Consider the following 22,895-nt stretch of genomic DNA (forward strand, 5'->3'; position numbering starts at 1 on the left):
ATGTAAAAGAAAATTTAGCAGTCTCAGTCTTCCTCTTTTTTTCAAGCTACTTTTTTCATTAATCAACTTACTTAGCAGTAAGTTATTATTCATTTTCAGTTATCTGCATAAATGGGTAATTTAGACCGCATTCATCTCATAGTTCCATAAATGTTAAGTCATACCTATGGCATGTCCCACGGTTGCTACATCCAGCCTGCCACCTGTTTTTGTCAATAGTTTTATTGGAACACGGCCACACACAGTCATTTATGTATTATCAATGGCTGCTTTCACGCTATAATTGGAGCACTGGATAGTCATTATAGAAACTATATGAAAGCCTAAATTATCATCTGGCCCTTTATAGAAAAAGTTGGCCAATCCCAGACATATACTCATGTACCCTCATAACAGATTCCTAACCCAAGTTCAATCCAACCGTCTACTTTCTGTCCTCCGATGCAGTGGCACTAAAAATTCATACTCTTCAACTTCAGCTAGGCTCTTCACATGGTTGGAATAAGCTTCTACAGGCCCTGCTATGTCATACCTTCTGGTCCCCACAGTAGCTATTCCAAATATCCTATCACTCTTCTCAATTACCTTTTCTATACCTACTACTGGCCATTCACTCTCAACAGATGACTTTGCCTCCCATTTCAGACCAAATAAAATCAATAGGTATAAATTATCTCTCCTTCAACAGATTAACACTCTCTACTTCCTCCATCCTTCAATTCTGCCATCCACTTAGAGGGTCTAAGTTCCAAACCCTGTCAGTTCCAAAATGCTGTGCCTCAGATATATCAGTCTCTGATAACCATCTAGCTGAACAAAATCTCCAATTCTTTCAGTTCTCAAACTTCCAGTCCCATTACTCCTGTTTTTCCTCTTCATTACTTCTCTGACACTTATCCAATCTAATCCATCTGGTTGCTAAAACTGTGGAAGGAATCATCTCTTAGGTGATTCTTGCCTCAAAAATTAGGTCCTACTGTAAATTAACCCTAAAACCCTGTATATTTTCAAAAACAGAAAATCTTCCTGAACTAATGACTAGACTAAGACTCTAAGATAAATTAAGATACAATTAAAATAATTCAGATGGTTATAAAGCATCATGAAATGTAGCCTATTACACTTCCTTAAGCTGCAGAAGCTCATTGTTATGATCAATAAAATTAAATCAATTCATAAGCTGATATATTTGCAAGAAGTCCCCATCCTCACCTTCCAATATAAAATTAATCTACGGACACTTTCTTTAAAAAGGCTTTTCTAAGAAGGAATAGCTGCCAATTTTATCATATTCTATGCCTTTGGGATCATTTCCTATGACCGAACATACACAATGAACTGGTAACAAAGGAATGCTTACCAGAGAACTTAGTACTTCGCTTTAACAGAATCCTAGCAATGCCTGCAGAATATTCTTCATGAAAGACTTTACCTGGAGACTAGGATGACAGCCGAAGTCCAATAAAGTCTTCACAACCTGAAGATGGCCCTTATTAACAGCAATATGAAGTGGTGTCTGTCGGCGCTTGTTGCGAGCATTCAAATCAGCACTGCCCCGGTGCAGTACTTCTATAACAGCACCTTCATCTCCAAAAGCTGCGTGGTGAACAGCTCGATCTCCATCTTTATCCTAAACATCATCATTGAAATCTGAATTAGTGAGTGAATTATTTTAGAAATAAAAATAATACCTGAAGCTATAATAATTCATCAAGAACCAGATTAATGTGAGAAAAGGTTACAAAGAACAGAGCCAACAAAATAACTAGCAAGTCACTTGAACAGTGATTAACTCCAAACAGAAATGATGAACCTGGATCAATACACTATTTCACATATATAATGGACCAATACTTTTATCAGAAGTTAACAGTGATGATGGTAAGCCAACATTAGGAAAATGTTAAATGATGAGACAACCATTTATAAACGTTTTTTCCATTCAAAAAATTTTACAAAGGCTTTTTAATGACATAAAAATTATATAAATATTAGTTGAGCAATTTAAAAAAGACAGGATGCCAAATTGAGATCTCAATTAACTTTGAGAGAAATATATCAATATATCAACATTGGTTATCTCTGGCTAGTGAGGATACATTCTTCTGTATATTCAAGAACAGAAAAAATTTAAGTACTACCTGAAAAGATAAAAAAATGACACACAAATCAGCATAACTTGACATATCCAAAACCCAAAATTATTTCAGAAAAATCCAGGAGGTATGCCTTACCTTTTTTTAAGCTCATTTATTTATTTGGCGGGGGTGGGGTGGGGAGGTATGCACAAGCAGGGTAGGGGCAGAGAGAGAAGGAGGGAGAGAACCCCAAGCAAGCTCTGCTAAATCAGCACAGAGTCCCACGTGGGGCCCAATCTCATGAATGGCGAGATCATGACCTGAGCCAAAATCAAGAGTTGATGCTTAACTGACTGAGCCACCCAGGTACCCCTAAAGTCTTACCTTTTATAACAGGCATATTTCCGGAGATGAGAGGCAGAGAAAGACCCAATTACTTATTTTTTCAAATATAAGAAACAACTTTTTAAAGAGGAAAAAAATGTCCATACTGTACCATGAAGATAATATACATAGTCTACACTAAAAAAGAAGTCCCATCACTTTGCTCGATCCAGATGGAGATATGTATTATAAGGATACTATCTTTATTTCAGACATCTCAAATTCTGACACTCAGAAGTAAGCACGCTCTGAGACTTTCTCCAGAGCAATGATTCCCAACCCACAGTCCTTCCCTCTCATGGAGTCCAGTTTTAGCAAGTGGTTTGAAAATCCATATGGTACTCAGCATTATTTGAACTACTTTTCACAGATTTAAATTAAAAACAAAACAACAGGGGCGCCTGGGTGGGTCAGTCGGTTGGGCGGCCGACTTCAGCTCAGGTCATGATCTCACGGTCCGTGAGTTCGAGCCCCGTGTCGGGCTCTGTGCTGACAGCTCAGAGCCTGGAGCCTGTTTCAGATTCTGTGTCTCCCTCTCTCTGACCCTCCCCCGTTCATGCTCTGTCTCTCTCTGTCTCAAAAATAAACGTTAAAAAAAAAAATTAAAAAAAATAAATAAAAATTAAAAACAAAAAATCAAAAAACAAAACAACAGTTCAAAACAGTTGCTGAATTCAAAATAGTTTTTAGCCTCTTCCTTCTCTGTAATTTGTTTAGATTTATTTTTTGTTATAATTTTTAAGGCAATCTAAGTGGTTCTTCTGTTAAAAATAACATCAATCCACTAACACTCGCCAAATAAAAACAGGAACTATTTATGAAATGTACCATATGTTTATGATTGTTAGAAAGCTGTTACTGAAACACTGTTATGCAGGTCCTGTCAACAATTTATTTACACAAAAAAAAAACCACTAAAAAATTAAAAACTCTTATATGTCAAAAGGATATAAAAATAAGAGAAACTTCAAGATTCTGGAAAATATATACAGTAGAAAACAATTACTTTGTTTTTCTTCAAAATAAAAAACCTCAGCTGCATAAAAACTTGAATAGGTTTTGTTGCTTTCTTCTGAATCCATTTGTAGTATCCAAATACACCTAATAGAAGTTCATTATGTCTCCCATCCTGGCACCAAATGAGATGTTGAGGGACAGGATCACAGCTGATCTCAATAAGGCTACCTGAAAGGATTTGTGCAGGGGCCTCAAATTAAACCTGATCTTGGGTCTTTCTACCCTCTTATCCCCCTCTTTCCTCTGAACTTTGCAAAATCTGCTCTCATTCCCTAGGTTAGCTGACAGAACCACAAACCACATGGTCAACAAAATCAGTATGTGTAAGTTATGCTCACCTACTTCCTCTCCCTGAGACACAAAATATACAAACACAAAATTCTATGCTTGTTACTCTTCAATTTACATTCAGATCTCTTCTCTCTTCTCCAGTCCTACCACGAATTAATTTAGGTCTTGATTCTCAGTCACCTAACTTATTGCCACAGCTTACCCTGCCTCCACTTTATTTTACCCCAATCTATTCTGCGCGCTCTCTCGCTCCCTCTCTCTCGCTCGCTCTCTCTCTCTCTCTCTCACACACACACACACACAAATTCCCTCTGTAAAGTATAACATCTATGTTTAAAACTCTAATATAACCCTACTATATAAATAACAAACCTCTTTTAAAACCTATTTCTGTGGACCATATCATATTCATCTGCTGCCATCATTGCTTCACATATAAAACTCTAACTTACCAACTTATTTGACCCCCTATGTTCATATACTTCACCCCAGATATCAACGCGTTGATTCCTCACCTTGTTGGCTTGAGAACAGATACCCTTTACAATTCAGCTCAGACAACCTCTCCCTCCCCTATGAAACATCCCCTCTCACAAAATCTTATTATCACTCTGTAGTATAATTATTTGTTTTCAAGTACATCATTTTTAAAATGTTTATTTTTATTTTTGAGAGAGAGTGAGAGTGCAAGCAAGGGGAGGAACAGAGAGAGAGAGAGAGAGAGAGAGAGAGAATCCCAAAAGGGCTCTGTGCTGCCAGCATAGAGCCTGATGCAGGGCTTGAACCATGAGATCATGATCTGAGCAGAAACCAAGAGTTGGTGCTTAACCAACTGAACCACTTAGGAACCCCTCCAAGTACATTATTCTTATTTGACTGTGAGTTTCTTTTGGGCTACAACTGTATCTTTGTCATCTTTATCCCCAGGATGCACCACAGTACCTACTAGCTAGTAAGAACCAAAATGGGTACAGAGTTGAATCTTTAATATGCCTTAATTACAATCATGGGTTTTTTGGTTTTATTTTTTTCAAGAGACAGAGCATGTGCACACGTGAGGGGTAGGGGCACAGCAAGAGTGGCAGTGGTGGGGGAGAAGGGGAGAGGGCGTAAGAGAGAGATCCTAAGCAGGCTCCAAGCTCAGCATGGAGCCTGATGCGGGGCTTAATCTCACAAACATGAGATCATGACCTGAGCCAAAATCAAGAGTTGGACACTTAATTGACTGACCCACCAAGGCATCCCTACAATCATGGTTTGTTTGTTTTTTTTCAAGTTCATTTATTCATTTCGAGAGAGAGCAAGCATGAGCAGGGGATGGGCAAAGAGAGAAAGAATCCTAAGCAGGCTTTGTACTGTCAGGGCAGAGCCCAATGTGGGGCTTGAACCCACAAACCGTGAGAGCATGACCTAAGCTGAAACCAAGAGTCAGATGCTTAACCAACTGAGCCACACAGGTGCCCCTACAATCATGTTTTTTAAATGATTTTTTTTTACTGTAAAATACAAGTAACATAAAATTTATCATCTTAACCATCTCTAAGTGTAAAATTCAGTGATATTAAACATATTCATATTGTTATGCACCCATCACCACCATCCATCTCCAGAACTCATCTTGTAAAACTAAAACTATACCTTTTACACAATAATTCTCCATTGTCCCTCTTCCCAACCCCTGGAAACCATTATTCTACTTTCTGTCTCTATGATTTTTGACTAGTCCAGGTACTTCACATAAATGGAAGCATATAGTATTTGTATTTTGCAATTGTCTTATTTCATTTAGCATCATGTCCTCAAGGTTCATCCACATTGTAGCATGAGGCAAAATTACCTTTCTTTTTAAGTAAATAATACTCCATTGTATGTATATACCACATTTTGTTTAGCCATTCATAAATCAAGAATACTTAGGTTGCTTCCAATTTTTAGCTACTTTGAATAATGATATGAACACTGTTCTTTCAATTCTTGTGGGTATATACCCAGAGATGGAATTGTTGGATCATACGGTAATTCTATTTTTAACAAATCACCATACTGTTTTCCACAGCAGCCATACAATTTTACATCCTCACCAACCTCCCCAAAGGGTTCCAATTTCTCCACATCCTCACATATTTTCTGTTTGGCTTTTTTTCCTTTTTTTTTTTTTTTTTTTTTTTATAGTAGCCATCTGACTAGCTAGCTGTGAGGTGGTATCTCATTATGCTTTTGATTTACATTTCCCTAATGATTCGTGATGTTTAGCATCTTTTCAGGTGCTTATGAGCCATCCATATATATTATTTGGAAAATGTCTATTCAAGTCCTTTGCCCAGTTTTGAATCAGGTTTTGTTATTGTTGTTAAGTTTTAAGTATTTTCCATATCCTGGACATCGACCCATTATCAGACATACAATTTGCCAGTATTGTCCCATATTCTGTAGGTTGCCTTTTCATGGTTGATAGTGTCCTTTGGTGCACAGAATTTTTCAATTTTCATGGAAGTCCAATTTGCCTATTTCTTCTTTTGCTGCATGTGCCAACAAATCACTGCCAAACCCAATGTTGTGAGCTTTGCCCAATGTTTTCTTCTAAGAGTTTTATACTTTTAGCTTTTGCATTTAAGTCTTTGACCTACTGAGTTAATTTCTGTAGATGATTTGAGGTAAGGGTCCACCTTCATTCTTTTGTACATAGATATCCTGTTTTCCCAGCACCATCTATTGAAAAGACTGTCCTTTCCTCACTGAATACTCTTGGCGCCCTTGTCAAAAATTATTTGGCCATGTATGCAAGGATTAATGGACTCTTTATTCTGTTCCACTGAGTTATAGATCTGTCTTTATGCCAGTACCAAACTGTTTTGAGTATTGTACCTTTGCAGTAAATTTTGAAATCAGGAAGAATGAGTCTCCCAGATTTTTTATTCCTTTTCAAGATGGTTTTGAAACCATCTTGGTATCTTGAGATGACATACTGAACTATAGAATGGATTTTTCCATTTCTGGAAAAAAAAATCACTAATATTTTGACAAGGTTTGCATTGAACATGTGGATTAGTTTGGACAGTACTGACATCATTATATAAATTCTTCCAATCCATGAACATGAAATAGGTTTCTATTTGCATATGTCTTCTATAATTTCTTTCAGCAGTATTTTGTAGTTTTCATTGTACAAGTCTTTCACCTCTTTGGTTAAATTAACTCCTAATTATTTTTGTTGCTATTGTAAATGGAGTTGTTTTCTTAATATCCCCTACTGATTGTTGATGGTTAGTGTACAGAAATACAGCTAGCTTTTGTACATTGACTTTGTATCCTGACACTTTGCTGAATATCTTAATTAGTTCTAAAAGTTTTTTGTGTGGAACTTTAGGGTTTTCTAGATAAAAGGATCACATAATCTGCAGAGATAATTTTACTTCTTCCTTTCCAAGGTCGATGCCTTTTATTTCTTTTTCATGCCTAATTACTCTGGCTAGGACTTCCAATACCATGTTGAATGTGAGTGGAAAAGTGAGTATCCTTACCTTTTTCCTGATCCCAGAGGACAAATTTTCAGTTTTTCATATATGGTTTTTATTATGTCAAGGTTGTTTCCTTCCATTCCTAGTTTGCTGGGGGTTTTTTAATCATACAAGGGTACTGAATTTAATCAAATGCTTCTACATCAATTGAGACGGTCACATGGTTTTCTCCCTTCATTCTGTTAATGTGATGCTATCACATTGATCGATTTTTGTATGCTAAACTTTCCTTTAGTCCAAGAATAAATCCCACTTGGTCATGGTGTATAATCCTTTTAATATGCTGAATTTGGTTTGTTAGTATTTTGTTGAGGAACTTTATATCATTCTTCACAAGGGATATTGGTTTGTAGTTTTCTTATAGTAACTTTGTCTGGCTATGACATCAGGGTAAAGCAGGCTTCATAGAATGAGTTAGGAAGTGTTCTCTCCTCTGACATTTTTGAAAAATCTGAGAACAACTGGTATGAGCTCTTTAAATGTTTGGTAGAGTTCATCAGTGAATCAATCAGTTCCAGGGCTTTTCTTTGTCAGGGTATTTTTTTAAATTACTGATTCAATCTTCTTACTAGCTATAGGTCTATTCAGATTTCCTGTATCTTCATGATTCAGTCTTAGGTTTTGTGTTTCTAGGTATTTGTCCAGTTCATCTAGGTTATCCCATTTGTTGGCATACAACTCTTTAAAGTACTCACTTATACACCTTTCCATTTCTTTGGAATGGTAATGTCCCCACTTTCATTTCTTATTTTAGTACTCAGAGTCTTTTTTTAATGTTTGTTTATTTTTGTTTACTATTTTGTTATTATTATTGTTTATTTATTAATGTTTATTTTAAGAGTGCATACACAAGCAGGGGAGGAGCAGAGAGAGAGAGGCAGAAAGAGTATCCCAAGCAGGTTCCACGCCTGGAGCTCAATCTCACAACCCTGAGATCATGACCTGAGCTGAAATCAAGAGTCGGACACTTAACAGACTGAACTACCCAGGCTCCCTGAAAAATTTTTTTTTTTACTGTTTATTTATTTTTGAGAGAGAGACAAAGCCTTAGTTGGGAAGGAGCAGAGAAAGAGGGAGACACAGAATCTGAAGCAGGCTCCAGGCTCTGAGCTGTCAGAATAGAGCCCAACGTGGGGCTCAAACCCACAAACTGCAAGATCATGACCTGACCCAAAGTCAGACACTTCAATGACTGAGCCACCCAGGCACCCCTATCTGATCTATCTTTTAAATGTACCCATGTATAGCTATAAACTTCTCTTTCATACTGCTTTCACTACATCTCACAGGTTTTAGTTATGTTCTGCTTTTGTTTTCATTCATCTCTAAGTATTGTCTTATTTCCCTTGCAATTTCTTTGATCCATTCATTGCTTAATTTTAATTTCCACAAATTTGTGAATTTTCCAGTTTTTCCTCTGTTATTGATTTGAAACTTCATCACATTGTGGTCAGAGAAGATACTCTGTAAGACATCTACCTTTTTAAATCTACTGAGCCTTAATATGCAACTTAACGTATGGTCTGTCCTGAAGAACGTACAAGGTGCACTTGAAAAGAATGTGCACGCTGTTGTTAGGTGGAGTGTTCCATAGATGTCTATTAGCTCTATTTGGCTTTATTGTGTTGTTCTATCCATTACTGAGAGTAGGATACTGAAGTCTCAAGGTACTATTGTAAAAATGTTTATTTCTCCCGTCACTTCTGTCAATTTTTTTCATCTATTTGTTTGGTCTATTATTAAGTATATAAATATTTATAATTGTCATATCTTCTTGCTGTATTGAACTTTTTAAAAATAATGCCCATCTCTGTCTTTTATAACCTTCATGACTTAAATTCTATTCTGTCTAAAATTAGTGGAGCTACTCCTGCTCTCTTTTGGTTACTATTTGCATTAATATCTTTCTCCATCCTTTCACTTTAAACTTAAGTATCTATGCACCTAAACTGAGTCTCTTATACAGAGAATATATTACATCATTTTTAATCCATTCTGCCAGTCTCTGTCTTTTATACTTTAATCCACCTACATTTGAAGTAATTATTGATAAGGAATAACTTACTGTTGTCATCTTCCTATATATTTTCTAGATACCATACAGCTTTTGTTGCCTCATTTTCCAAATTAATGTCCTCTTTTATATTTAATTGTTATTTTGAAGTGAAACATTTTAATTCCCTTCTCATTTCCTTTCATGTATATTCTATATCTATTTTCTTCAGTCACCATGGGGGTTATATTTAACTTCCTAAAGTTATAATACTAATTTCAAATTTATACCAGCCTAACTTCAATAACCTACAAAAACTCATTAACAGGTCCATTCACAACACTTTCAGTTACTGTCACCACAAAATTACAACTTTGTACATTGTGTGCCCAAAAATATAATTTTTTTAAATCCATCAGTTCTTAAATTATGCAGAAAACAAAATGTAGATTTACAAACCAAAATTACAATAATACTAGATTTTAGACTAATAATTTTTTCATGTATTAGTCTCTTAAACCATGTGGGAAACAAAAGAAAGAATTATAGACAATATATTGTTAAAATAATGCTATCTTTTATAAATGCCTACATATTTTACCTTTACAGTGATTTTATTTCTTCTTATGGCTTCAAGTTACTACCTAAAACAACTCATTTCACCCTGCAGGACTCCTTTTGGGATTTCTTGCAAGGCAGGCATAGTGGTAACAAACTCCCTCAGTTTTAGGGAATGTCTTAATTTCTCTGCCATTTTTGAAGGAGAGTTTTACCAGACACAGGATTTTTGGTTGACAGTGTGTGTGTGTGTGTGTGTGTGTGTGTGTGTGTGTGTGTGTGTGTTCTTTTTAGCACCTTGAATACATCAGTCCACTATCTTCTGGACTCCAAGGTTTCTGATGAGAAATCTGAAAAATCTTATGAGGATTCCTTATAAGTGACAAGTCACCTCTGTTGCTGCTTTCAAGATTCTTTGGCCTTGGCTCTTGAAGTTTGATGATATTGTGTGTGTCTCAGCATAGGTCTCTTTGAGTTCATCCTACTTGGAATTCACTGTGCTTCTTGGATGTTTGTAATCAGGTCTTTCTTCAAATTTGGGAAGTTTTGGGCCATAGTTTCTTCAAATAATCTCTCTGCTCCTCCTTCTCTCCCCCCCCCCCCCCCCCCCCCCCGCCAATCTCTTCTCCTCAAACTCCCACAGTGCATATCATGGTCCACCTGATAGTGTCCCACAGGTCCCTAAGGCTCTGTTCATTTTTTCTTCAATCTTTTTTCCTTCTACTCCTCAGACTCCATAATTTTCATTGTCTTATCTTCCAGTTCACTGGGTCTTTCTTCTGTCTGGTTAAATCTGTCTTTGTATATCTCCATGAATTTTTTCACTTCAGTTATCGTACTTTTCAACTTTAGAATTTCTTCTTGATTTCTTTTTAGTTTATCTTTGTGTTCACTGTTATTTCCATTTTGTTCATACATCATTTTCTTGACTTTCTTCTCATCTTCAGTTAGTTCTTGGAGCATCTTTAAGATAACTGTTTTAGAGTCTTTGTCTAGTAAGCCTATATCTGGTTTTATCACAAGCAGTTTCTGTTGCCTTATTTTTCTTCCTTTAAATGGATCATACCTTCCTATTTCTTTGTATGCCTTGTGATTTTTTTTGTTGAAATCTGGACATTTGATTCTAATAACACGGTAACTCTTAAAATCAGATGCTTCCCTTTTGCAGGGTTTTCTGGGGTTTTTTTTTCCTGTTTTGTTTTTAATTGTTTTAGGCTTTCTTTGTGCTTATAGCCTAAGGTGTAAAAAGGTCTTTTCTGGGGGCGCCTGGGTGGCGCAGTCGGTTGAGCGTCCGACTTCAGCCAGGTCACGATCTCGCGGTCCGGGAGTTCGAGCCCCGCGTCGGGCTCTGGGCTGATGGCTCAGAGCCTGGAGCCTGTTTCCGATTCTGTGTCTCCCTCTCTCTCTGCCCCTCTCCCGTTCATGCTCTGTCTCTCTCTGTCCCAAAAATAAATAAACGTTGAAAAAAAAATTTAAAAAAAAAAAAAAAAAAAAAAAAGGTCTTTTCTGAACCTGCACCTTTCCTTGGGCATGTGCAGTGACCTTCTAGTTTCTCACAGTAGTTGCTTTTGGATGTCCTAGTCTTTAATGCCAGGCTCCCAGAAGGAGAAAAAGAAAAAAGGGGGGGGCAGGGGGAAGAGGGGGAGGGTGTACCAATCTTCAAATCTTCTGGAAGTCACTTCAGCGAAGGGGGAATGGCTTACAACAATGGGAGGGTACAACAACGGCGGCCCACCTCTGTGTCTCCACCTCCATGATCAGAAGCAGCAATCAGTGATCAGAACACAGATCCTGATGTTTGTAGAAAAGAGTCCTTGTTGCCCACCCTGGCTCCTGCAAGCTGATCTAGGAACATAAACACGGCTGCCTGCCACTGGGCTAAAGGTTGGCATATAGGTAGTTCCTGCTGAATTAAGAGCTAAAATTGACAACATTGACCACAATTAACCTCCAACCCTTCCCCTGGAAGTAGCAAGATTTCAACAGAATCCAGAGTTCTAAAATAGTTATATCAGAAAGAATTCTACAAGTACTGTTGTTATCTAGGTGGGGCGATGAATTTCTACTACTTCCTACATCACTATATTCCCAGAATCCTCTCAGTAACTACCATGATTTTTAACATCAATGGAATTAAACATTTCCTGAATATACTGACACTTTCAGTAAATTAAACTATTTTATTATCCCCAGATATAATTAGTAGTATTTTACTTCATCTTTTTTTCCTAAAACTCATTCAATTCATCAAGATGCTGGTATTCTGATCATGCTAAAACTTCAACACAATTGTTTGGAAGTGGTGTATTCTGGTTGATTCATTCAGTGAGTATTTAATGGGTTCCTACTACAAGCTCAGTATTGTTCTGGATAGTGGTGATACAACAATGGACAAAATAAAGTTCCTACCCTCATAGAGTTTACATTCTAGTGGGGGAGATAGAATATTATCAACAAAATAAGTAAATAAAATGTAAATTTTAGGTAGTAAAAGGGCCATAGGGAAAATACTGGAGGGAAGAAGGATTAGATGACCAAGGGATGGCCTCCCAGCCAAAGAATAGCTGAAGATGTGAGAGAGAGAAAGCTATGAGGATATTTGGGGGAAGAAGTGTGAAGACTAGGATGGTAACAGCAGAAAGGATAAAAAAATGTTCAAATTCTGGATATATTTTGAAGAGCCAACAGGATTTACTGATGGTAATTACTCATTACCAGATAAGTAATATGAAAAAACAAAAGAGAAATCAGCGAGGATTCTTTTTTTTTTTTTTTTTAATTTTTTTTTTTTCAACGTTTATTTATTTTTGGGACAGAGAGAGACAGAGCATGAACGGGGGAGGGTCATAGAGAGAGGGAGACACAGAATCGGAAACAGGCTCCAGGCTCTGAGCCGTCAGCACAGAGCCTGACGCGGGGCTCGAACTCACGGACCGCGAGATCATGACCTGGCTGAAGTCGGACGCTCAACCGACTGCGCCACCCAGGCGCCCCCAGCGAGGATTCTTAAAACTCAACCTGAGCAACTAAAAGAATTTACAGATAAGGGAAGGCTAAAACTCTAGTGTGTCCCCTTGTAAAGCTTGACCTTTTTGTTTGGGCAATCTCAGATTTTAGCCTGCCTTCCTGTAAAAGCCAACTTAAAGACTGTTTTCTAAGTCTCACAAATCTAATCTTTTGTTGACATGCCACATTTTTAATAGTACCAGTTTTGGGGGTGTAGTGTGGAATAAGGAGGTAGGGAAGCCTCCATTCATAATCTAAATCAACATGGATCCTTCAGGAACTATGTATACCAATTCCTAGAGCCACTTTGAAGATTATTATCCTGAGCCCTAACTTGTTTTTAAGAAAAGAATTTCCTTAAACTGCCCAGTCTTGAAGCCCACTTGCCCTTTCCTTCTCAGTTTTACATTTACATAAACTGTTACTACAGTTTTGGGTTTTTTTTAACTTATTTACTTATTTTGAGAGAGAGAAAGGGCATGCACGTGCGTGGGGGAGGAGCAGAAAGACAGGGAGAGAGAGAATCCCAAGCAGGATCCACAGTGTCAGCACTAAGCCCAAGGCAGGGCTTGATCCCACAAACCATGAGATCATGGTTCAAAACGATCTGAAACTGAGCCAAAATCAAGAGTCGGACACTTAACTGACTGAGCCACCCAGGTGCCCCTACAGTTTTGTTTTCATTACTAGACAAGCAGAATCGGACCTTCTGCCAGTTGGAAAGAAACAGTCAAACAAAGGCAATAATAACATCATAAATTCCTTTGGTGGTGTTGTATACTATAAATAGTATCTTAATTATTTCCCTTACTCCACACCCCAACCCTTTAAGTTATTATCATAGATAAGGAAACTGAAGCTTATACCAGTTAAAGTTTTTGCCCAATATCTCTTTAGACAGCAACAATACCATTAAAACTTGGGTTTCCTGATAAAATTTAGTATTGTTCTTCTTCAGAATAGTTTTCATTAATCTTAAATAATAAAACCACCCCAAGTTTCCTGACAACTGCAGTATATATTTGTACTGTATTTGAAAACTAATTGTAAATGACCCACTTTTTAGAACTGGTCTTCCATTCAATCCTTCACACCTTTAATATTATACTTCATCAGTGGAAAAAAAATACTTAGTCCCTGCAGGATCCAAAATTAGCTCACTTATAAAAACATACCTAAGATTTCACAGTCCTCAGTGCCTTTACCTATACATTAAGGAGGTAACAGAATGTAATCCTACTGTACTTAGTAGGTTATGACCTACATGGAGACAACTTTTCAAAATAGCTGAGTTTTCCCTAAGAAAAAGAAATAGGAAAAAAATATAATCTTATCACATATCAGAAAGGTACAATATATATGAAATAATTAAGTGGTTACTTTTTCAAATTTTTATTTAAATTCTGGTTTGTTAACATATGGTGTAACATTGGCTTCAGGAGTATAATTTAGTGTAATGATAGCTTAAATCAACTGAAAAACAAAAATGCAACAGTCATCTATACTAGGGACTAGCAAACTTTTCTGTAAAGGCCCAGAAAGTATTTTAGATTTTACAAACAACATAGTATCTTGTCACAACTATTCAACTCTGCAGTTGCAATATGAAAGCAGCCATGCACAATAAATAAATGAATGAATGAATGTGCTGTGTTCCAGTAATACTTAACAACATAAATGGAGGGCTGGATTTGGCCTGCAGGCTATAGTTTGCAACCCACTCACTTCCTAATACACATGAAAAAAATGAAAGGTTACAGAATGAGATGACTAAAGAACAAAATATATTACTCTCTTTATTCTTCAGCTAACCTCAAAAGTTTTAATAAAATTAGTTTTTTAAAAACATTGTGGGCTCAGTCGATTAAGCATCCAACTTTGGTTCAGGTCATGATTTCATGGTTCATGAGTTTGAGCCCCGTATCGGGCTCTGTGCTGACAGCTCAGAGCCTGGAGCCTGCTTCGGATTCTGTGTCTGCCTCTCTCTCTCTCTGCCCTCCCCCACTCACACTCTCTCAAAAATAAAATGAACATTGAAAAAATAAAAATAAAAAATACTGTTAATTATTATTGCTTTTACACTTGGAAAAGGTATAATGAAGTTTAAAGCACTTATCTTTTAGGATACATACCAAAATATTTACAGATAAAATAATATATCTAGATCTGCTTCAGTATAATTCAGTAGAGGGAGCAGAGCGGGAACAGGGTACAGATAAATCAAAACTGGCCGTGAAAAATAACTGAAGTGAGGTAATGGGAACACAGGATTCATTATACTATTCTTTTACAAATATCTAAAATTTCCAATAAAAAAAGTTAATAATGACAAACGATGAACCACAAATTTAAGTGCATTTGTAAAATTAACTATTTTCTCCATCTTTTAAACCAGGGTTTCTCAATTTTGGACCTATCTACCTTTTGGGCCAGATAGTTCTTTGTTATGGGAGCTGTCCTATGTGCTATGGGATATTCAGTAGCATCCTTAGTTTCTACCCACTAGATGCCAGTAGTACCCAAACCACCACACCTCCTACCAGTTATGACAATCAAAAATGGTTCCAGACATTTCCAAATGTCCCCCATAGGACAAAAATGCCCCCACTTGAAAACCACTGTTCTAAAAAAAAAAAAAAAAAAAAAAAAAAAAAAATTTTTTTTTTCAACGTTTATTTATTTTTGCGACAGAGAGAGACAGAGCATGAACGGGGGAGGGGCAGAGGGAGAGGGAGACACAGAATCGGAAACAGGCTCCAGGCTCTGAGCCATCAGCCCAGAGCCCGACGCGGGGCTCGAACTCACGGACCACGAGATCGTGACCTGGCTGAAGTCGGACGCTTAACCGACTGCGCCACCCAGGCGCCCCCACTGCTGCTTCTAATAGAGTCTTAAATTCTAGAAAAATGAGACTTTGAGGATGTTTTGTTTTAGTCTTAGGCGATGAATTGGCATTTATATTTTAACCCAATTTTTAAATTTGGTTTTTGTTTGCAATTGGTAAACTGTTATTAATTCACCTTCCTCACACTATTTTATAGAAATACATATAGAAATAATTTATAGAATTACATCTGCCTGCAATGGTTTTTAAAACAGGAAATGCACAAAATGGAAATCCAAATGAGGACGTATGGTTGAAGTCCAGATGTATCCCACTGATCTGGTGACATAGTTTTCAAACTCTCAAAGAAATTATTTGTAAACACTTAGCTTACTGAGCCACACTCCAATCTCATCAGGTTTAAGTATCAACTAACCATTTGTTGTATATTTGAGTTCAATAGAGGAACAGTGCCAACTTTGTTCCCAGTCCCACAACTGCACTCCCATTGTACACAACACCTAATGTGAACAAGAAGTCTTTAGAAACACAAATGGCTAGATAGTCCCGCGTTGTCAGGTGTATTAATTAAATTCTGAATCAGAAAGCACACTTTATAAAAAACGAGGCAAAAAAATTTGGTTTGGGGCCTCTTGCCTTATTAGCTATAATCAGAAAGGCCGTGGTTTCTTAGTAGTTGTTGCTACTGTAGTTTCTGGATTCATTAAATTAAAAAATGGGATACTGAACTCAGAGAATTTCATTCTATCTCTCCAAGCCATGACACAATAAAGTAACTGTCTCCCATTTACAAAACACTAAATTTAAATTGTCTTTCTTTCATTACCAAAAAAAAACCCCTGTGATACTGTGTTCCTAAATTCACAACTAAGAAAGAAGTGACTTAAAAATTGCTACTGTAAAAGCAAAATCAAATCATATAATCTCATTCATAAAAACATGACAATAATGAAACTATCATATAGTTCATAAACATCTACATGCCAATTTAAAATTCAAGGGGCACCTGGGTGGCTCAGTCAGTTGAGCGAACGACTCATGATCTCGCGGTCCGTGAGTTCGAGCCCCATGTTAGGATCTGTGCTGACAGCTCAGAGCCTGGAGCCTGTTTCAGATTCTGTGGCTCCCTCTCTCTGACCCTCCCCCATTCATGCTCTGTCTCTCTCTGTCTCAAAAATAAATAAACGTTAAAAAAAAATTTTTTTTAATAAATAAATAAAATTCAAGTTCTTTTTAGACAACAGAAAATTACAGTATCAAAAATCACTTATTTACAACTACAACACCAATGATTCTTCATAGTTAGCTGTCAACTGTAAAAAAACAGTAGCTGTCAAAATACATTCAATCTGAGAAAAATGCAAAAATAACTTAAGACTTCTCTTTTGAAATATGTGTCTTTAAAATGTTTTAATTAGTAAAAATAGGCTCATCTACTAATTTAGCCCTCAGAAATCCAAGTCCTTATTAAGCTTCCTCAAATGGGAGTATCATTTGGACAAAATTACAACATTCTACCTAGTCTAAATTTGATAGAATTTTACTTATTCCTAAATAATCTTCCACTAGACTAAAACAGATGTGATTTTAACATTTTTTCAATAATGAGGTTATAGTTAACTATAACAAAGGAAGCCATCCTTCACACCATACATAGATTCTCAACTAAAATTCCAATGATAGTAAAAAATATTCATTTCCCTTTTAAAAGAATATACTCTGGGGCGCCTGGGTGGCGCAGTCGGTTAAGCGTCCGACTTCAGCCAGGTCACGATCTCGCGGTCCGGGAGTTCGAGCCCCGCGTCAGGCTCCGGGCTGATGGCTCGGAGCCTGGAGCCTGTTTCCGATTCTGTGTCTCCCTCTCTCTCTGCCCCTCCCCCGTTCATGCTCTGTCTCTCTCTGTCCCAAAAATAAATAAACGTTGAAAAAAAAAAAATTTTTTTTTAAAAGAATATACTCTAAATTAATTTAAGCGCACACACACACACACACACACACACACACACACACAGTGATAAACACGCCGTGTAAAATTTTCAAAGATCCACATTAAAATCAAGAAACAATAAGACTAAACAAGTTCTAAATTACTGATTCCCTTATGAAAGGGAAAACAAAAAGCAAAGAAAGGCCTCTGAGTGTCACAGATCAGTAAAAATCTTGACCTACATGATCTATACATTCCCCTTCCCTCAACTTCCTCAGTATGATTTTTGGATGAATCCAATTCAGCCCCCAGCAGCATGGTGGTCCTACCATAGTAAAGGAAAACTCAATTCCTATCTTCACTTATGGTTATGGCTACAATATTGAAGAATCAAAAGAAAAACAAGAAATGCGGGGCGCCTGGGTGGCGCAGTCGGTTAAGCGTCCGACTTCAGCCAGGTCACGATCTCGCGGTCCGGGAGTTCGAGCCCCGCGTCGGGCTCTGGGCTGATGGCTCAGAGCCTGGAGCCTGCTTCAGATTCTATGTCTCCCTCTCTCTCTGCCCCTCCCCCGTTCATGCTCTGTCTCTCTCTGTCCCAAAAATAAATAAACGTTAAAAAAAAAAAAAAAATTTAAAAAAAAAATAAAAAAAAAAATAAAAAAAAAAAAAAAAAACAAGAAATGCTTCATGTTATCTCTTGTCAAATTTTTCTTTTCAATCAGAAGAGCCTTAGGTGAAGATTAAACTTTAGGAATGAAAGCAATCCATCTTATAATATAGAAGTATAATTTCTAGGACATTAATTTTTACTTATGTTTCAAACAGTTTAATTACCTCTGCTTCTACATCCACATTTTGCTTCAAAAGTAACTTCAAAATGTCAACATGTCCATTCTGACTAGCAGCTTGCATAGCTGTGTGACCAGCACATTGTCCATTTACCTATACAAAAAAGAAAGGATGAAGGAATGTCACCAAGAGCCAATATATAATGTAGGTTTAAATCTAGCACATTGTAGGATTCTTTGAAAATAATTTAGGTTGGTTTTCCATATATCCTAGCATAGACCACCAGAAACTCTTCTGTAATTTAGAAGTGAGGCAGGCATTTTTTTGTTTGTTTGTTTTAAAGGTTAAAGTTCCACTGTTCAAAGAGCTATGAAAGAACTATTTTAGCCAATCTGAAAAGTTAAAAAAAGAAAGGGAGGGAGAAATGTCGTTTTAGTTTTGTATATTCACTTCTATTTGAATTAAAAAGCTCAGAGTATGTTTCAATGAAAAAAAAAACAATGAGGTGAATAAAAACTTTCAGAAAAGATGGCCTACTATATAAATAAATTCAATTTGACAAAGATACTGAATACTAACTGTAAGCAAACTATCATGAGGAATACATAAATGAATTAGCAAGGTAGCCATATACAACTATTATATTATAAAGCAATAATTTCCAATCTTTTCTTCACTTCAGATGTTGAATAAATGCATAATTTCCCAATGACATACCCAAGGCTAAGTACAATTCCTTAATCCCACCCCATCCGCTCCCATCCATAAAACCATAAAAGATGGTTAAAAATGGTAGCCTGGTCACACGTTTATATCACATTTCTCCTCAGACTACACTAAAAAGACAGTAAAATAATTAAAAACACAAAAAGACATAAAGACAAAGAGAAAGGAAGAGCTAACATCAGAAAACAATAAAAAGCAACACGTTTTTGAAAGAGAGAAAGCAGACAGAAGTTCTGACTTTACAGACAAAAGAAACACAAAACCTAGGAACTTCAGACAAAGTCAAAGCCTGCAAAAACAAGCACATCACAGGGCTAAGAAGAAAAACCCCAGGCAGATGTCTGATGTGCAATGGCCACACTCCAGACCCTCTCCTCAAACTCAATGACAGAGCATTAGTTGCCATGCAAATAGACCCTAGACAGAAAAATGGTTTCTTCCCTTAAACAACTGAATAGCCATGAAGAACAGACCTCTACATGATAGCATTTAGAGACCCCAAAAGCTCCACATGCATAATCACCATAATGCAAAGTCAGTCACTAAGTTCTATCCAAGCGAAGAGAGCACCAAGTAGCTTAATGTCTTATTCAGAGATGAATGAACAAGCAAAGATCAGAGATTTGAGCAAGACCTCAAATTAAAAAAAATAACTTAAAAAAACACATCTTTCTCCTATGTCATCATCTCTCAGAAGATGAAATGAATACATACCTGACATAACTAAGTGTCTTGGAAGATTAGTCAATTAGAAGTTTGGAAAAGAATTAACTATAACAATACAGATTACAAACAAATGAAAAAAACTTTATGTGTGAAGTTAAGAGGGACTGACTGGGAAAAACTACAAGTGAACTTTCTGGAATAAAGGAAAAGTCCTAGATCTTATTAGGGGTGTGAATTACATGGATGTTTGCATTTGTCAAAACTTTTCCATGTATTTCACTATATGTAAATTACACCTCAATTTTTTAAATAAAAAAAAATTATGAACATCAAGGAAAGCAAACAATTATATAGGAAAATACAATCTAGAATCAGTCACAGCTCAGATATGAATGTCATTTAAATAATAACATGCACAGTCGATTTTAATCTTAACAAAGTTACAATACAACCTAACCACATAAAGAAACTGGGAGGAGCATGTATGTGTGTGAAGGGAATGGGCTGGAAAGAAAGCTGAAACCTCATTTTCACAGTGAAGTATTGAAAGATAACTCCCCAAACATAAAAATCAAGAAAAAACAATAGATGTTACTGGAAGATATGGAGGCAAAATATATGAAGAAAATCAGCTGAAAGACGTGAAAACATCTGCCCCTAAAGGATGGGAAAACAGAGTTGAGAAGGAAATGATTTTTGTAACAAACCCTGTAGAACTATTTTTTCCCTTTAAATTTTTAGAATGTATATTGTTTTTAAAAAAAAAAAACTAAATTAGTAATTAAATGAAGAAAAAATTAAGTATAACAAAATATAAATCTGCTTGGCTGAATATAAAAAAAATCTATCAAACACAAAAATCATTTGATACTTTAAACTTTGATAATTTACATAATTTTGATAATTTAAATAAATTATTTGTGATATCTGACAATAAAGAAATCACTGTGCTGGGGCGCCTGGGTGGCTCAATCAGTTGAGCATTCAACTTCGGCTCAGGTCATCATTTCGCAGTTCCTGAGTTCAAGCCCTGCATCAGGCTCTGTGCTGGTGGTGTGGAGCCTGCTTGGGATTCTCTCTTTCCCTCTCTCTGCCCCTTCCCCACTTGCGCGTGCACGGCACACGCGCTCTCTCTAGCTCTCTCTCTTTCTCTAAATAAACTTAAAAAAAAAAAGGAATCACTGTGTTGTGCTGCTGCAACTGACATCTCCCTAATAAACATGAAATGCCACATGAGCTCCTGGGAATATGATGTTTATATCTTACAATTATAGATCAGATCTTCAAACTGTCTAGCATACTTAAATACAAAGGCAACAAACAGTGTCACAGAACAGTGACAATGACTCAAAGTGCCACTCCAACCACAATCTGGGCCAACATTGAACACTGTATTGGTGCTGACATGGGAGCAATGGCAAAGCCAATGAATGACTAAACTAGAGCCAAAATGGCCCACTTAAAATATGGTTTATGTGAATGGTAAAATATAATAAACTACTAAGATTTACAAAATGTATGACCTCTACTTCATCTGCATTCTAAACTGTAAGTCAATTCTCACAGGAAAAAAGTTTAAATGTTTTGAAAAGAGGGATAGAAAACTGCTTATAAAATTTACTACAATATATTTTAAAAACATGGTAAGATGACATCTCCATGAGAAGAATTCACTGAATTTCCCAAAAGGACACTAACCACTTAAAAACCTAAATGTAAAAATTATCAATTATAGTGGCGCCTGGATGGCTCAGTCGTTTAAGGGTCCGACTTCAGCTCAGGTCATGATCTCATGGTTTGTTGAGTTCAAGCCCCACATCAGGCTCTGTGCTGACAGCTCAGAGCCTGGAGCCTGTTTCAGATTCTGTGTCTCCCTCTCTCTCTGCCCGTCCCCTGCTCCTGCTCTGTCTTTCTCTATCTCTCAAAAATAAATAAATGTTAAAAAAAAAATTTTTTTTAATTATCAATCATAAATTTAGGAGGTCACAATGTTAAAATAAGAAAATGTCAAGATCTTTTAGAAAAGTACACTGAAGAATGATGTCCAGTGTCTTTAAAATACCTCAGAGAAAAAAGGAAGAAGGAATAGATGAAGCGCAGTTGGAAATTAATTGGACTTAAGTGAAATTACTGAACTCTAATGTTCATTATACTATTCTATTTTTGTGTATGCTTCAAATAATTTTTAAAATGCTCACATCCACATCTGGTCTTTTTAGCAAATCTTCCACTTTAGCAACATCTCCATTGGCAGCAGCCTTAACTAATTCTTCATTGAGGTCACCAGATTCTTGGGTTTCAAATAATTTCTTCAAGAGTTGGGAGAGTCTTTCTGTAAAGCATCAAATAAAGCTGCTAACATAGGAGGATCTCAAACCTTAACTACTAACAGACAAGCATTACCCATACATCTAGAACACATACTTTTCCTTTTTTAATATTTCTATCATCAGTGTTATTTTTGTACGCTACTACAGATAGTACCCAGGCAAGTTATAATTACTACCATAGAAAGCTGCATTAAATTCCAACCCATAAGTATTCCCAGCTTTCTCCAATTCATGTATTTCAAGTTATAACTTCAGAAAAAGTAGAGAGTTAGAGACAAGTAACAATTCAAGATTTAGAAGCCATACCAAAGATAATCACAAATAAAAACACTACAATGGGAGTATGATAACAATACAAACTTTCTTTCAGGTTTTAAGCATATCACATCAATTCTCAGATTTCAATGCTACAGACCTTAGAAAAAATCAACAAATGAATGATTATGATTCAGAAGCAACGTACTCTCTATAATATTTGGGGAAACATTTTAGAGACAAACCAATTTTCAGTTGAAAATGGTCATCTAAGTGCCAACAACATACATATTGGTATTGACTAACAAAAAAGAACTAGGGGCATATTTATATAGACTCATTGTCATAAGATATTTTTTCTAAATAGCATTAATCAGTAGAGACATTACCCAGTACCATCCCTTAATTCTTAGATCTACTTAGTAGAAAGCAAAGAAATCACCAAGTGGACCACCACCAAGTACACATGATTTGAGTAGGATATTAACCATCCCTCGCTCTTTCAATTTGTA

General features: G+C 36.5%; 1 protein-coding gene across 1 annotated transcript in view; it reads right to left on the minus strand.

Annotated features, from left to right (window-relative positions):
* The window catches only part of MIB1 (mindbomb E3 ubiquitin protein ligase 1), a 122,637-nt gene that overhangs the window by 51,632 nt on the left and 48,110 nt on the right, over nucleotides 1–22,895 (minus strand). The window contains exons 9-11 of the mRNA XM_030335688.1: nucleotides 21,997–22,130; nucleotides 18,452–18,559; nucleotides 1,433–1,630 (exon numbers count right to left, since the gene is read on the minus strand). Of these exons, the coding sequence (XP_030191548.1) occupies nucleotides 1,433–1,630; nucleotides 18,452–18,559; nucleotides 21,997–22,130 (440 nt within the window). The remainder of the gene's footprint in view (nucleotides 1–1,432; nucleotides 1,631–18,451; nucleotides 18,560–21,996; nucleotides 22,131–22,895) is intronic.

This window comes from Lynx canadensis, chromosome D3, assembly GCF_007474595.2.
Source record: "Lynx canadensis isolate LIC74 chromosome D3, mLynCan4.pri.v2, whole genome shotgun sequence".
Taxonomy (NCBI): domain Eukaryota; kingdom Metazoa; phylum Chordata; class Mammalia; order Carnivora; family Felidae; genus Lynx; species Lynx canadensis.